The 18134-nt window shown below is 39.8% G+C and overlaps 1 protein-coding gene across 1 annotated transcript in view; it reads left to right on the plus strand.

Moving 5' to 3' along the window:
* The window catches only part of CCDC18 (coiled-coil domain containing 18), a 2776331-nt gene that overhangs the window by 375594 nt on the left and 2382603 nt on the right, over nucleotides 1-18134 (plus strand). The window contains exon 4 of the mRNA XM_044086821.1: nucleotides 347-510. Coding sequence (XP_043942756.1) covers nucleotides 347-510 — 164 coding nt within the window. The remainder of the gene's footprint in view (nucleotides 1-346; nucleotides 511-18134) is intronic.

Consider the following 18134-nt stretch of genomic DNA (forward strand, 5'->3'; position numbering starts at 1 on the left):
CATGTCCAGTTTACTTACACACCTGGCACAGTTACACAAGCAGCTCAGTACGTTGCAGGTATGTTGTTCTGGATTTTTTAAACATTTTCTTTTGGCCAGAATCACTAACATTAAAGAGTCTGAAATGATTGATTTTTATAGCTCTGAAATTTAGATCTTTATATATTATAAATATGATACATTTGAAACCTAAGAAAATACTTGGTATGAAAATGATTGCAGAGTTACTGCATTTGTGTACATGTGATGGATCATTGGTTTAGTTTTGCTGCATGATAATTGTCTTATTTATAGCTAAGCACTTTGTATTAAACTGAAATTGAAAATGTTTATGTTGTTTCCCTAGACTTAAACTAGCAGTCAAAGAAGCTGAAGTTCAGAAGCTTCAGGCAGAAAGGACATGTGAAAAAGCTGCAGAACAGCTATCAAGCGCTAGCCCAAATACTGATAAATGTGGCTTTATTACAGTGAAGTCAAAGCTAACAATGAATTTTGAAAGAAGTCAGGCAGGTAAGCTTGGTGAATGCTATATTCTTTTAATTCTGTAGTACTTTTGGAATCATGGGAAGGTTAGTCGCTTTTGAATTAGAGCCATGATATGTTCCCTGGAGTACAATTTACATGACTGCGAAGAATGCCACTGTTAATTGCTCAGTAGCACAGAGAGATGACGCCCTGATTGTGACCCAGACTATCCAGATTTGATTTGCATCCCAAGCTCTTGAAGATCAGATCCAATGGGGAAAGGATAATGACCAAGGAATACCTGCCTATCTCCTTCAAGGGAAGAAGAGTGAGGGGACATGTTGGGACACGTCTAAAGTATGAACTACAGTGATGAGGCTAGGGCCCGGACAGTCTCAGCTACTGGTGGGTAGGTGGGTATACAATAGAGGCTGTATCACTGTGTAGTTAGGAACATATCATACTCCGTACCATTGCATGCTCACATGTGTGCCAATGTTCATCATTCCCACTGCTACAGTAGCCTTAAGATATACGTCTTGCCCAAGACACAACAATTGGCAAGCTTCCTAAAGCTCTAGATCCCTGCCTCTGATCCATTCTGACTGCTTATTGACCAGCCCTGTACAGGGAAAATCAGCAGTCAGAATGGAATATTTTCAGTACTTTTTTGCCGCCTCATGAAGAGGTAGCCAAAATGTTCGACAAGAGGAGCAGCTGGCACTTCAGCTTTTTGTCTAGGAGATAAGTCTCCTTGGGGGGGGGGGGGGCCTTCCTCACAAAAATTTATTTCAGTTATTATTTGCTGCTGTTTGGATTTATTCTTCTTTTAAAAAGCTGACGGCTCTCTTTGGGACTCCCTTACACAGACGATATGTTCTGTATTATTTGCTAATATATATATATATATATATATATATATGTACATATATCTTTAACAATGAGAGTTTTTATTTTTGTTATTTACAGTGGTCTTAGCCCTTTAAGAAAACCAATATTTGTGTAATACCCATTTATTTTCTAAATGAGACTGCTGTGACCAGTCTAGTCTTTGTGGGAGGTTATTTATTTATTTATTTGCCCTTTGTTAACCAGGTTAGTCCACTGGGCTGGGGGCCCATTTTCGGTGGGGAACCGAGGAGAAAAGCTCCTCAAACACATAAGATGATGCCAAAAAATAATACACATATATCATAACAAAACCAAGTTACATTGCAAGCTTAAAAACATAAAAAGGGCAAGATAAAATGACATGTGAGTAGTAACATTAATGCCTTGCAGATGATCATTAAAACTATCGACAAAGCTCCACAAACACAAGATAAAAAGATGTAAAAAAAAATACTCCTATATCATAATCATACCAAGTTGTAGTGCAAGTTTAAGAACATTAAAAAGGGCAAGATAAAGAAACGTGTGTAACATTAATGCCTTGTAGAAATCATTAAAAGTATGCATTTTGTGCATGTACCACAACAAAATGATAAAGGTCGAGTTGGTGGAACAAAATAGAAGAATAGTAAGTGGACTGCAGAGAAGAGTGAAGAATAATTGGAGAGAGAGAGAATAGCAAAGAATGGCAGTTATAGTGGGTGGAGAGAAGAAAATGAGGAGGAAAGAGGTGGGGTGGCCAGGGAAATAAATAAAAATAGGGGGGCAAAGTTGGGAGAAAAGTGTAGTTTTTACGAGTGCTCATTGGTGTAGCTGTAGATCCACAGGATTTTAAGTATACATAATGTATGAAGGGAATAGTTCTGGTGTGGTAGTGAGAGATTAGGTGGGGTGGTTAGTTGCAAGAGGGAGAGTTGGTCAGGTATTTTTTCAGTTCTTTTTTGAAGAGTAGCGAAGATTGGATTTTAAAATATTAGACAAATATATTTTAAAGTATATTGTTTATGCAGACCTTTTTATATGGGGCAGTGTTTTTTTTTTTTGACGGGGACATCATACCTGTGTGTATTTATGCTAACTCAATGAAACTTACCTGCCATTTCCTGTGTCAGACCAGTTCTTGCTTTGAACTTCTGACAGGAGTTATGTTATGGTGCATGCATGTTTTAAAAATGTACTGCTTGAGCTCACTTTTTGACTACTTGGCCATCATTTTTATATATCAGACAATTTTATTTTGTTATAAGGGACTTGGATATAGTGTCAGTCTAATGATTCTTTTGTATAACAAATGTACTGCTTCTATGCACATTGTGACAAGTCACCTCTTAGTTACTCCTGTTAGACTAAATGTACCTCAGAAGGGTGCTGACATGCTTCAGTGTATGGCTTGAGTATTAATGGAGTATATACTGCCTTGAGTATATGATGTGACAACTTGCCTGCCATTTTTCTGTCAGCCTAAATTTTTACTTGTATAGTTCACTGTCATCATTTAAATGTACTCTCATGTTTTACTGGGTATGTGTGTTCAGTGGGCATACAGTTTTAACTTTCCTGCCATTATTTCTGTCAGATTAATTTTTTTTTACTTCTAAAGGGATCTGACATTATTCGAGGTATGTCTCTGATATTTACAGAATATGTGCTGTTTAATATTTTGCTTTTATTTTTGGCTGTCAAGATTTAAATGCATTGTTTGTACATTTTGAGGTAAGTGTGTTGCATGGGTAAGCGGTGAAAACTTAACTGTTTTTATTCTTGTTGAATTAAATTTTTTATATCTAAAGGGATCTGGCATTATTTGTGGTACGGCACGTTCATTTACTACTTATGTACTGCTTGTGTTCGTAATGTAGCAACTTAACTGCAGTTCTTGCTGTCAATCTAATTTTATTTATTGAGATTGTGGATGAGTTTTTTAATGCGCTGCAAGTACATTTTCAGGCTTTGTGTGCCTATCAGGCAAAAATTTAAACTCTGTGGAGTTTTGAAATTATTTGCTGTATGATTCATGTACTTTTGGGATATGTACTGTTTGTGTTCACTCAATGACAACGTACATGTCATTTTTACTCTCACCCTAAATTGATTTAATAAGGATTCAGACAAGATTTTATGTACTGTGGGCAACTCTGCAGTGGCCATTTGTTCTTCAGATCACTCAGTTACCACTACCATCTGACCTTCTGCATTCCTGCTTGTGTATTCTTGAACATGTTCATTGAATGTTCACACAGTGGCATCTTACCTGAAATTTATTTTTGTCAGACTCATTTAATATTAAAGGATTCCTGACAAAATTTTAGGATACTGCTTGGCTATTACCAGTATTTGGAGATTTAATTTTAGGTGGAAGTGTAAGTGTGTACTACTTCTGTATACTTTAGATAACATATCTGCAGACCAACCCACCTTGAAGACCCTAACTGCATCCAGTCCATCCTCTGTGGTTACAGCTAGGATACTTACCTCATTCCTGCTGGACTGACTTCTGCAGTTTCTAGAAAGAAAATAGTTTACCTGGAAGCCTTTGTCAACCCGTAGGCTTAGTTCATGCCTTAGTCAATTGTGGGCAACTCTGCAGTGGCCATTTGTTCTTCAGATCACTCATTTACCTTTCTGGCTTCCTGTGGAGTAGTCATAGCAGCCACCATGAGCCCCACCCTCTCCTGCTGTTTCCAGTGCCCTAGTCTGAACATGGAAGAACTATCTTTAATGGTACACTGAGTTTCTTAGTAATGCTTCTGGATGCGTCTGGGAGACCATCTGTTTTGAAGAAGCATGTTCATATGCCTGTCAGTCAGACAGGGTTGCCAGATTTCCAAACAGACAGGTAGGTACCTAAGTCTTTGCTAAGGGATGACCAGAAAATCAAAAGGTCCTTCATGTGGAACTGCCTGCTGTTACGTTTTGAACAGAATTGTGATTTTTGATTGGCTCATATGCCGATATATGAGCCAATGAAAAGTCGCACAGCTGAGCCTCTTCTGTTCAGTGCGGAACATCCCTCTGTTTAGCATTGAGCAGAAGTGACTCCACTTTGCAATTTATGATTGGTTCATGTGCCGGTATACGAGCCAATCAAAAATTGCATAGCTGAGCCTTTTTGTTCAGTGCGGAACAGCCCACTATTTCGCTTTGAGTAGAAGTGATTCCACTTTGCGATTTATGATGGGCCTGTATACCAGTAAACGAACCTATCAAAAAATCACAAGGTGGAGCCTCTTCTGTTCAGTGAGAAACAGTGGGCTGTTTCACCAGGATTTTAAGAGGCAGTGTGGGATTCGGGATTGGGGTACTGATCTCGTGACAGTCCTGTTTAAATAAGGGACATCTGGCAACCCTGATAGATGATACCTATTAAAATTATTCCTGATTTTAAACAGTAATGGTGGTTCTATCCCTGCAGATTCTTTTCACCAGGTCTGTAATACTGTGGAACTCTGATCCTTACTTCTACATTGAGGAGGAATATTTGATTCACAGTCTACAGTCCCCATGGGACAGATAAGTAAGGACTTCAGTAGTATTCCAAGCCTTTACCCTTGGACTTAGAAAAAATATATATAGACCAATTTCTTACATATATCTGGTAGTAATAGGTTGATGTAATTTTGCAGTGGTGGTGTCTAGCTCCCCTGCTTCTGCTCTTTTTGAAAAGACATTCCTTTGTACAATATTTATCCCCTCACATGCCTAAGAATCAACTACAGATGTTAGCAAGGGAACAATATGGAAACATTCTATTTTAGGGAAAATTGCAGCTTCAGGTTGGATAGGCGTATATGCCTTCAATTTTTATTCTTACCTCAGGCCTTTTTTTTTTTTTCTTAATCCTGTTCCATCATTTGGCTCTGATAAAGTCCCCTTTGGTAAGTGTTCATCAAATTCTGATGGGGATTTAAAGTGATTCAGTCGAATAACACATGTCACTGCTTGTAAAAACTTACTTTCAGGGGAGATTCTCCCCACCTTCTGATTCAGACATATGTTTTTCCCTCTGATTGTTCTGATTTTCATTGGGAGTTATTTTAGCTGCAACACTTTTTCCAAAACTTGTATTCTGGAATGTGTCTGACACCATAGAAGATCCTCCTCAGTGTTCAGTTTTAAAAACCTTCCTCCCCATCTCATTTTGGGGAATTTTCTGGATTCTGACCCTTTTTGACACCATATTTTTTTACTCCCCAGAGAAGCCTTATGGTTCCATAACATCTCTGAATGTCTGTATATAAGTTACAGTACAAGTTCAGTTGTTACTCCTCTTGGGCTTGATTCAATGGAACTGCACTTTCAGGGACTTCTCATATAGATATTAAAAGTATCTCTCTTTATTTTTTTCTGTACCTCCAAGGCATTATCTATCCCAAGACATCATAGAGCTGCCTGAAAGAGCAGTTCTGTGAGGATAAAGGTGCAATGCTTGTACTCTTCCCAGACACACCAGAACACACAGTTGCTTCAAATAGTTATACGATACCACAATGTCGTGGTACATCAGCAAGCTAAAGGACACAAGGCCATACTTCTGTTCAGCTTTGCAAAGCCAAATAATCCACACTGCACAAGTTGTGCCTGGTATCCAACCTGTGGCCTAGAGGGTAACGGGACAAACATAAGAGTACCAAGGTTAAGCCCACAAAATATAATTTTACCTCTTTAATCTATGAGAATGCTTCTAATCTTCTCCCAGCAGGAGGAATAAGAAGCATTGTAGAATTTGTTTAACAGTTATTTAAACAGTTTATTCAAGCCAGTTAAGTGAGCTGATGAAGAAAGTAGTCATTCTGAAGATTCAGCAGGACTGTCCAAAGATCCTTGTGGTACCCTCCTTCTGACACGGGCAATAGTCGTTCTCCCTTCCTTTGGAAATGGCCAGGGACAATTACCCCAAGCTTCTTCACAACGTATAAGGCAAGGGGTAGTTTGATACATCCCATCTCCAAACAACTGCAGGCTAACTGCGTGGATGTTGGAGTCCTAATACTATTTAGGTACCTGTTTTGTGAGGATGTATAGCTGGTATTAAAGGAAACATGAAAATCTGCTATTAGAAAATCATACATTATCAAATGGAAAAGATTTTCGGTGCCAAGACAAGAGCCAGGATCATTTTAAGCCGAGTGTTTCTCTGGTTCTACAGTATTTAAGTTATTATCCTCTGGTCTGTCTTACTCCTCCAGCAAGGTACATTTGTCAGCCATTTCAACATGTCTGGCCCTGATCCCCCTCTTTCAGTGCAATCCCAAGGGAAAATGATTTTGAAATATCTTAGAAAACAGGTGACTTCTCCTTGGGATATTAATTTTTGTCTTGGAGAAATTAACTCTTGTGTCATTTCAACCACCTTACCAGGCTGGCTTGAGGTTCTTCACATCTTCACACAGTTTTGTTGATTGCTGTGTTTTTGCAAAAGAGTTATCTGATTTGCAAGGTCTTGTGGGTCTGCCTTCTCATTTCCTAAAAAGACGGTGTTTCCTTTAGAAATTATGCTTCTTTTATGCCTAAAGGTGGTATCCGTTTACTTTGAGCCAAGCTGTCCATCTCCTTGTCCTCTGTCCAGAACCTAAAAATGAGGGACAAAGGATCCCTTTCATACTTTGGATGTCCACAGACAACTCAGAATTAAAACTTTTAGGGACTCTGATCATGTATTAATTTATTGTAAAGGTAAGAGGAAAACAACCTGTGTAGAAAAAACTTTAAACAAATTGTTATTCCCGGTTCAATAAGGCAGTTCCAGGCAAGGTCAAGACTCACTCTGCCAGGGCCTTGGCTTCGTCAGTGGCATTTTGGAAAAGGTTGGATTCTAAAATTATTCTGGAAGTGCCAACGTGGTTTTCTATCCATACTCTTACAAAGCACTGCAAATTAGATTCCTTTTGCAAGTCTAGGATAGCTTTGCTAGGGCCGTTCTCCATGGGATCCTGGACCCTCATCCTTCCTCCTCCCCCAAGTCAGTTTGAGCTCCGGTAGTCTACCATATGGTTAAGGCTACTGCAGCAGTGATTAAATGATGAACATAGTGCAGTTGTGTAAGTAAACTTACCATAACAGTAGATGTATGAATCATCAGTGCTGCAGTAGCGACTGTCTCGCTCCACCCCCACCCCCGTTTTTGTATGATTTTTTTGCCAGGGTGAGAACCTTAACTTTTGTTTTGTATCACTGACCTTTTCAGGGCTGTAGTTTCCTTCTCTGAGTAAGCATGAAAGCTCTGAAGGGCTTGGTGCCCAAGCCACTGTTTTCTTCAGGTTTGCTCAAGCTAGTTACTGGTTTGAATGTGTGGAAGGTGCATTTAAGCTTTAGAAGCTGTCTGTCTGTTATATCCTTACCAGCATAAAGCTAAGGCTGCTGTAGCATTGATGATTCAAACATCTACTTTTATGGTAAGTTTACTTGTGCAACTATAGTTTTTATATGCAGGTTAGATGTATTTTTATCAAACAGATGAGTAGCGGTGAGGTCTGCGGTGGGAGTGACGGATGCGTTTAAGGTGGAGGTGGGATTACATCAAGGTTCAGCTCTGAGCCCTTTCTTGTTTGTAATGGTGATGGACAGGTTGACAGACGAGATCAGACAGGAGTCCCCATGGACTATGATGTTTGCAGATGACATTGTGATCTGTAGTGAGAGTAGGGAACAGGTGGAGGAGACCCTGGAGAGGTGGAGATGTGCTCCAGAGAGAAGATGAATGAAGGTCAGCAGGACTAAGAATGTGTGTGTGAATGAGAGGGAGGATAGAGGAATGGTGAGGATGCAGGGAATAGAGGTGGCGAAGGTGGATGAGTTTAAATACTTGGGATCAGCAGTTCAGAGTAATGGTGAGTGTGGAAGAGAGGTGAAGAAGAGAGTACAGGCAGGATGGGAGTGGGTGGAGAAGAGTGTCAGGAGTGATTTGTGACGACAGTGGCAGTGACAAAAAGGCAGGAGTTGGAGCTTGACGTGGCAGAGTTGAAGATTTTAAGATTTACACTGGGTGTGACGAGGGTGGACAGGATTAGGAATAAGTATATTAGAGGGTCAGCCCAGGTTGGAAGGTTTGGAGACAAAGCCAGAGAGGCAAGATTACATTGGTTTGGACATGGGCTGAGGAGGGATGCAGAGTATATTGGGAAAAAGATGCTAAGGATGAAGCTGCCAGGTAACAGGAAAAGAGGAAGGCCTAAGATAAGGTTTATGGATGTGGTGAGAGAAGACATGCAGGTGGTTGGTGTGACAGAGCAAGATGCAGAGGACAGGAAGAAATGGAAATTGTTCATCTGCTGTGGCGACCCCTGACGGGAGCAGCCAAAAGAAGATGATGAGTAGTTTTGTATCATAATTAAGAGTTGAAAGAATTTAGTTGCGAGGGAAGAGGGCAAGAGTTTGCAGTTAGGTTAAGGACATAACACAGGCAGAATATTATAAATCAATGTAGAAATGGATGATGATGAAATGGGAAGGGTTGAGAAGTAAGGAGATAGTAGGATTTTAGCTGCAGATCCTCAAGGAGAGTAACAACAGTCATACAGCATGTTAAATTTATAAAGTTGCAGAAAGTATTCTAAGAACTAAGCCAGCATAGGAATGGAGAAAGCAAATTTTGCCAATAGTAATGATTGTAAGTAGGAGTCTAGAAAATAGACACGAGGGGGAAGGGATTTATTGTAGAAAATTGGCAAAGGAAGCACGATATTGGAAACAAATAACTAGAGAGGAAAATATAATAGAGTGGGATGCGGCTAAACAAAAGTTTGGACTGCAAGTTAGAGACTGCCTTCCTTACCAGGGATTGATTTCAGAGTTTAGGAAAAGAGAAAGGGATACGAGAATGTTAAATGAAAGACCAGTTCTGGAAGGGTTTTTGTTCCTGTGTAGAATAGAACAGCTGTTAAAAATGTTATATCATGCATATGTAGGAAGACAAGCACTTGAAGTTCCTTAAACTGTAATTGATATGATACTTTACATGCTTCACTTATTGGCTGAATTTTTATACCCTCTTCCATATAATTTGTGACATATCAAAAGGTAATCTTGTACCTTGTTGGGTGGAAAAATACTTCTTTACAGCATTAAAGACCATCTTTCCAAAGTTAATCATTATAAACTTATGTAGATCTGCTTGTAGACTTCCTGCAAATGAAAGTAAATCCTCAGCTTATGTACCCTGATTTTTCCAGAACATTAACAAATATCCTCTTGGATATACTTGCTGTGATAGTCCTTCCTTGATCACTGTTACATTATTAATAACCAATTGTAAATGTATTGCCCAAGTATACCATATGTCCAACGTGCATATCAGAGCTTGGACAACATCATCTTGTGCCACACATCCGATGTATATCCAAAGTGAGAGACTGTGATTTAATATAATATTCAAGGGGTGTAGAGGTGCAAAAAAACTCATGTTTCTTGCTGCCAGTTCAAATAGTGAGTCTGTATGCCTCTTTTCTGTCAGCCATATCACCTGTGCCAGTATTGATTGGTTTGAGTGGATAAGTATCCCCAGTGGGGAGCCTCCCTTATTTTTTTTTCATTTTCTTTCAAAAAGCTGATTTTTTTCATGTCAACTAGGAAGGAGAAATGTGACTGTGGGCGGAAGATTCTCTACAGTGATAGCCATACTGAATACCTGTTTCTTAGGATCCAGTTACAGTTGTAAAAGCAGCTCAGTCTGTCACTTTTTTTTGTTCATAAAACTCTGTTAATTCATTTGTCTACTCTTAAAATTTATTTAGAAAAGCAAGGACTGAAGAAGTTTCTGCAGTGCAAGATGGCTCCTGAATCTTCAGCAGCCGAGGAGGAAGCTTAACATTTTGAAGTCTGAAGCTTCTGTTGCCTGGTTGGACCCATCTATCTCTGTTGTGGCTCTTCATGAGCCATCAGACCTACTGGGGTTTCCTGCTGCTCTGCTCCAGCTGTTTTGACCCTCTTGGAGGTTGATAAGGCACAGTGTCTTGGCTCATCTGCTTGACTGATCAGATGGCTGCTTTGCCCATGAAGGGAGAGTCATGGCTCATTGTTTGAGTGACCAGAAGGCATTCCTCAAATTTTGATATGGGAAGATGTTCCATACCCCTATTGAGGTATGCCAGGCAAGGATCCTCCTTGTTTCCATTATGCTGATGCTCCTTAGAAAAAGAAGCAGAAGACCAAGCAAGCCTCTCTTTCTGTTACCTGAAACCCTCAGAAGAAGTGGTATGATTTTTTCATAAGGGCTTTTTAAAGGAAAATTCCACCCTAGAACTTAAAAAAATCTTTTTTTTTTCACTCTATATTTGTATCTTGGCCCATTTTAATACATCAGAATCACTCTTAAGTGCTTTATTTGTAATTTTAGCCTGTTTTCCACAACATGACTACCGATGGGGCTTGCTGTATCAACGTGATTTTGTTCTCCCTCAACCCTTTCTCTTTCCCATAAGCTTTTTATGACTCATGCCAGACGTAAGGAAGTAACTTTGAATTCCCATGTCTTTGACATATAATGGGATTTGTGAGGATCAATGTTATTTTCTGTACCTTCTGTAAAAGGACTGCTTCTTTTCTATCTCTCATCACCCTTATTTATGCTTGGCTCAGACTTTGTTTTATACTATACTTAGAAGTTATCTAGCTACAGCCAGAACAGTAACTAAATTGCAGGCCTTTGTTCAATGTTTTCTTTTGTAGTTCAAGAAGAATTCAGAGTCCCTTCTCCCACACTACTGCAGCAGTGTTAAAACTGTGACTTCTCTGAGAGACCCTTGCAGAATCAATTCCTCTTAAGACTACAAAAGAAAACCCAGAACAAAGAAAGGCCTGCAATTTCATTTCTTTTCTGGCTGTAGCTAGGTAACTTCTAATTATAGTGTAAAACAAGGTCTGAGCCAAACATAAGTGAGGGTGATTAAAGACGGAAAAGAAGCAGTCCTTTTACAGAAGGTAAAGAAAATAACTGTCTCACACAAATTCCATTATATGCCAATGACATGGAAATTCAAAGTTACTTCCTTATGTCTGGCATGAGTCATACAAAGCATTATGTGAAAGAGAAAGGGGCGAGGGGAAACAATATCACGTTGATACATCAAGCCCCATTGGTAGCCATGTTGTGGAAAACAGGCTAAAATTGCAAATCAAGCACTTAGAGTGGTTTTGAGGTGTTAAAATAGGTTGGGAAACAGACAGAGTGGAAAAAACAGATTTTTTTAGTTCTAGGGTGGAGTTTTCCTTTAAGGCTGTTATGTCCATTTAACCCCTTTAGTTCTTTCTTCTTTTTTCTTCTGTCTACTTATAAATCCAATCAAGAGAGACTCCTCTTCTGAGGCTAAATCAGCATTTAAATTAGTCTCTCTGACTTTTTCTTCCCAGATGTATTACCCGTTGGTTTTGATTCTAAGGAAGATGGTGCCATCTCCTCATTCCCCTTTAGAAGAACTTTACCTCAGAGACACACTGCTGAAAATTATGCAGCATTTTCAGTGGATAGGTAAACAGATGTCAGATGTGCAAAAAAAGATTACTATTCCCTGTATGTGCGAGTGCTTAAAACCTACTGTCATACCTCCAGTATTGTAAGTCTTACAGGACATATTTGCCACGGCCTCCTTCAATCCTGAATCTCAGCCTACAGCACACAAGAAACTTGACAGATTCTTACAAGGTCCAGGATACTGAAAAATCACTATACATAATCTCTTTTTCAGACCCTACAATTTCCTTACAGTTTGTCACACCAACCAAGCTGCTGCCGTGTTGCAGTTTCTTGCCTAGTTATAAAAGAGAGCAGGGCTCTGGATAGGTGCAGAAAGAAAGCATATACTTCAGTTGTACTTTCTTTCCATGTTATTACCCAAACCCACATGATAAGATTGCTTTTATCTTCTTTGGGAGACATTAACAGACTTATGGAAGAAGTGCTTGATTCAGACAGTAAAACTTCTGCTTTATCTCTCTTGAATTCTGCCGCCAAGGTAGCTAGGCATTCCATTAAATGCAGTTATGATGGTGCAGATGTATCTGTAGAGCAGAATGTATTCTAGGTTAAGGTTACAATCCCGTACAGAAGCACTTCCAAGATGGCTGCACATTGAATAACAGCTTAATTGTAGCTCTCCCAGTGTGAAACTCATCCTAGAGAAGCCAGTAAAGTCATATTTTTTTGGTAAATTTCAGTAACTGGATAGTAAGTGCACTGATTGGATGCCAGCAAAAAAGAAATTCAGAGAACGTGAAAGAAAGTCAGCACAAAAGGTGAGGAAAAAACACTGACTGGGAAGAATTCTGCAGCTGTTAACCAAAATGCAGTACAAGCTCCAGCTTTGGTGCAAGCCATGACCTCCAGTAACCTGGAGGAAAAAATAAGTAAAATGTACTCAGAGTTGATTAAAATAAATTAAACACTGATAGAGTGCATCAAGTGAAATAATTAAAGGCTGGAAAAAAAATGGAATAATTTTTAAACAGGTATTCAGATGAGGTGACAAAACTGCAAACATCTAAGATCAAAATTAAGAAAAGGCTGGCTAAATTTGAGACTGCTCAAGAAGAGATGTTTAAAAAAGTAATAGAATTAAAGGACAGAACATGTAGGGAAAACCTGAGATTTTCTGCTGCACCAGAGAAGCGGGAAGGAACAGACTCTATTAATTTTATGAAAGCACAAGTAACAGCTGGACTGGTACTCCACAGCAGGAGCTGTTCATTGAAAGGGCACATCCTGTTATATGTATGGCCATGAGAAAGCAAGATGCAATTCTACCTGCAGCAGGAGCTGATTCTGACAAAACTGTGGTAGAAGGACAAAGTACTAAAAGTGGGAGGCAGTCGTGTTTTTGGAAAATAATTAAGTGAACGTTTAATTCTGTGTCTTGGCCAACCTCCAATAAACCAAAGGCTGTTTGGTTGCAATGCACTGTGAGACCCTGCGTCGGTGGAACACTGAAGTACTTTCAGCTACACTGGTGTATGTTACAGTTGTATTTAATTTGTCCTTTAAATTGAAGACTTTTTTGCTAATGCCTTTTACTGTAAGCGTGCACACTACTGGTCCCCCCCTCATTTTTTCTCTTTCTATTGTACTCCTAGGTCAGTTACTTAAAACTACTTTCTTCCTCTTGGAAAAGGTTTACCTGTGTACCTGCAGCCCGTACCTCAATTGCTTTTCCCCATAGAAGTGATGATCCTTTTCACCACACTGTACTAGATTAGTAGCACAAGATTTGTAGTTATTAGGAAGATACTGCACTACACTGACCTGGAATTGACTGAGCTTGGTTTCCCCGATTGTTTTCTTAGCAGTTGGCCTAGTCCAGTTTTTCTCACAACCTTGATTATTTTGTGTCCATCTCCCTCCCACTCCAGCTTAATTACAGAGGAATCAAAAAACCTGATGTGGCCATCTTTTGACTTGGCTTTTCTGCACTTGCTTCATAGGAATCCCCAGTAGTGTACTCGCATATACCATATTCCATTCCTTTTTAAATAGTTCTCCATTGACTCCTAATTTGCTCCTAATTTACTGCATGTCCCTTTCTAAAACCCCTGGCATAGCTACATTTTTCTCCTTCTCAGTGAATTGCAGCTCCCCGTTTTTAAAGAAAAATAAAGACCGAAAAGAAAATACCTTTTTCTTTTAGAATCTGGCTTATCTAATTGCCCTTAAATCTGGCTGTTTATCTTCCCCGGACACTGGATTGTACTGGCTGTTAGTTTTTTGTACTTTCCTATGTCCCACATATAGCCCTGCTCCATTTGCCCTCGCTGCGCTCGGGCTCACTTCACTCCCCTCTCACCCCATTTCCCAGCCACCCCCATATCATTTTCTTTATACCTAACCACAGGCCCCTCCCAACCATCAAACTCCTCCCCTTCCTGTTACAAAAGCTAACACCCACTACAAACTCTCTACCTTACAACTCCACTCCAAACTCTCAACAAACTCACCCTATTAAAGCCCTCTCCTCCTCGTCAAACTTACCAGACTTAAATCATTCCTGTCGTACTTATACCTGCACTGCTCCTCCTACACAACATAACATCACCTCACACATTCTTAACCCCTATACATAAAGCCCAACCTACCCTCACCAAAACTGCTTTTTTTTACCCTCAGCAACCCATACTTATCTATGCATCTATCCTTCCAATGAATATACTACTCCCTAAAATAAAAACTCCTTTCAACCATAGTCCATCCAAGTATAAAACAAAATACTTTCACAACTACCCACAAAAAATGAAAGCTTATGACTTCCTAAGGACTCTGCTCTTGCCAGGTGATATACACCCAAACTCTGGTCCTACTACTGTTCCTAACACCCCACAAAATATCACCCCCAATTCTAATCAACCATACATACCAAAAAAGAAAATCTGCTTCTATTCTATCAATACGTGAAGTATGTTCAACAGACTAAGCCAGTTTCATGCTTTGGTATCTCTTCATACCCCAGACATTATCTCTGTTGCAGAAACTTGGCTTAAACCTCAAAACCAAGATAAAGCCATTCATCCTCCAGGTTATAGTATACTTCGCCAAGATCACTTAAAGAAAAAAGGTGGAGGTATTGCTTTAGTTTACTCTACCTCCCTCTCTCCCTCCCTAAAGAACCAATTCCCTCCTTTACACCTGCTGAAATATTAATAGCAAACCTCAAATCCAGTGACTTTACTACCATCACAGTAGTAAACATATACATTCCACCAGGGAACAACATCCCCTTAATGGAAAATATACTGTCATATGTATCCTCCTTGGGGACGTAAACATTAATTGGCGTAATCTTAATAACCCAAACCCTCCACAGCACATAAACCTCCATGGATTTACACAACTAATCTCCAAACCTACCCATATTAATAACTGTCATTCTTCGAGATCCTTGATAGATTGGATACTTGTTTCTAACCCCAGCAAATACCATATGCCTGAAACTCTATCTGATGCCCTGAATGACCACTCACCTATAAAAGTGCTATGATAAATCACCCACCTCCCCAAACAACACCAGCTTATCACCCGCCACAAACCTCAACCTTTAACCCAGACACTTTTTTAAAACCCTCCTCTGTAGAATTAACAGGAATTTCCTTACTCAGCTCCCACTCAATGAAGCAGTAAATGCCTTCAACTCAACTTTCCTAAATATTTTAAATTCCCTAACCCCACTGAGAAGTTTGATTAAAGGCAAACATTTTACCCTCACTAACTAAAACCACCCCATACCCTTATGAAATCCAGAGAGAGGGCATGGAAAACAGGGGTACAAACCAAACTTTCAGCTGACCTCCTAAAGTATAAAGAACTTGGAAATCAGACAAAAAAAATTAAAGACAAAAAAGACTTTTATTATAGTCCCCCAAAAACATTAAAATGTGATCCAAAATATTCTGGAATGCTATAAACCAAATACTACATTCAGGTAACCCAACTTCACCAAACCCATGCCCTGACAAGTCGCCTAAAGAAACTGCCAATACCTTCAACACCTACTTTATTGAATCCATTTCCAGACTATTTAACCCCAACCTCTCAAACAACAGTACTCCAAACCCCCCTATACACACCCCTCAGCCACTATCTCAGTAAACTCCTTCACTCTCAAACCTGTCTCCACTGACTATATCAGAACTCTACTCTCAAAGCTCAAATAATGCTCTTTATCAGCAGAAAATGTTCTTTCTTACTTTCTCCAGATTGCTGCACACTCCCTTGCTATGCCTGTATCTATACTAATTAATGACCGAGTCAAAAGTTCCTTCTGTCTGGAATCAGTTTTACACTCTTCCTATTCATAGAGAAATATGTCATTTCAGACCTATTGCTATCCCCTCCCCCTCTCCAAAATCCTTGAGAAATGTATACACAAACAAGTTATGCATTATCTCTTACAAGAAAACTTCTCACTCCAACGCAGCATGGCTTCCGTCCCAAGCATATTACAACCACAGCTCTACTGTCATTTCTCAACACCTTAGCCCTGGCGAAAGATGATCACAAACTCGTATCCTGTCTATTCCTTGACCTTTCTAAGGCTTTTGACACTGTTTCACATGCACTGCTACCTAGTAAACTTGTAGACATAAACTTCACCCCTGATACAGTTGCATGGTTCTCTAGCTCTCTCTCTGATAGGGTGCAGTCAGTACGATGAGACTCAGCACTATCTACCACTCTCTCAGTGAGAACTGGTGTTCTCCCAAGGTTCCATTCTTGACTATATACTCTAATATCTTCAACTCACTCCACTCCTCTTGTCTTAAGTCTAACATTGTCCAGTACACAGATGATTCTACAGTTATAACTATTGCTAATTCCCCCTTAGAACTCCTAACAAATACCCAGACATCTTTCAACTCAGTAGAGACATGGCTCTCTAATGAGGTCATCCACAACCCTAAGAAAACAAAATTAATACTCTCTCTACCTAAATCTGTAAACCACATTAAACTTTCCATCTCCATAAGGTCCCTAAATAATACTCCTATAGAAGTCGAAACTAGCACAAAACTCCTTGGCATTACCATTGACGACCAACTAAAATTCGACCTTCACATTAACAATTGTATAAAAAAAAAAACACCAAAGGCTAGGACAACTGTACAGGAACAACAAATTCCTAACTACTGAAGCTAGAATTTCTCTTACTCATGCCTACCTTCTACTATCATTAACCTACTGTTTCCAAATACTCACAAATCTGAACTCCTCCCTACTTATCAAATTAGAATCAACCTACCACAAAATAGCTAGATTTTCAGCTCAACAAACATATAAATCTCACCACTGTCTCTCCCTAAAATACCCAAACTGGCCCAAACTACCACACCTGTTCCTACAATCTCAACTCCAAATCATACACTCCATTCTGTATCAGCCTTATTTCTGCCCAAGTCTATCTTCTCTTATCTCTCACTACTCCCCTACCAGACTTCTCCGAAGCTCAACCCAAGACCTACTAAAAATCTATAAACCCAAATCCAACACGGGATGCAACTTACATAGCTGCCACCCCTCTATTACTTGGAACAAACTCCCACTAGATACAAGGTCCCTGACTCACCCTAAACAATTTAAGTTAGCAACCAAAGACCACTTTAAAAAACACTGGTCCTGCCATTGTACTCACCCTCCCTGATTACTGCCTACCTGTTATGGTACAGTCAAACTAACTAAAACTTACCATTAACTGCTTCATCCTATGCTTCCTATACAACCTCCAAAGCTGCTTCTATACTTTGCTCCCTGAAATTCTTATGTAACCTTTTAATTTCTGCTGCTCTGCATACAAAACCTTATATTTGCTTAACTGTCTTTTTAAACCAAAACATACAAGTGGCCCTCTCCACTTACAAGAGGACTGAACTGATGGATAGAGGATTTGTGAAACCCCTTTAAACTGATGGGCATACGGCCCTATCCAAGCTATCTCGGTCTCCTCTCAGTTGATTGATCGAGACTTGAAGCCAGCTTCCTCCCCACAAAGGACCCTATCTCCTCTGCACCCACGCACGCCCGCCCTGCCGGGCATGCTTCTTGGATGCTCCCCACGAAGCCTCCCCTAGGAAAAAGACTGTGTAAGAGGACTTGGATTCTCCACAAACATCCTTGACATCTGATACTGACTGAGATAGATGAGTCAGAGGAATCCCTTCTTCACTTCAGAGGATGTCTCTTTTTTCTGACATCCTCTTGAAAAACCTCCTCCTGGGTCACTCCGCCTTTTGATGAGTAATATGAAATTTGTTTAAGGGAGGCGTGAGTCCTGACAGTGGAACCAGTCCCTAGGAAGCCAAATAAGTAC

This window comes from Protopterus annectens, chromosome 10.part0 (genome assembly GCF_019279795.1).
Source record: "Protopterus annectens isolate FY-2018-M chromosome 10.part0, PAN1.0, whole genome shotgun sequence".
Lineage (NCBI taxonomy): Eukaryota > Metazoa > Chordata > Ceratodontiformes > Protopteridae > Protopterus > Protopterus annectens.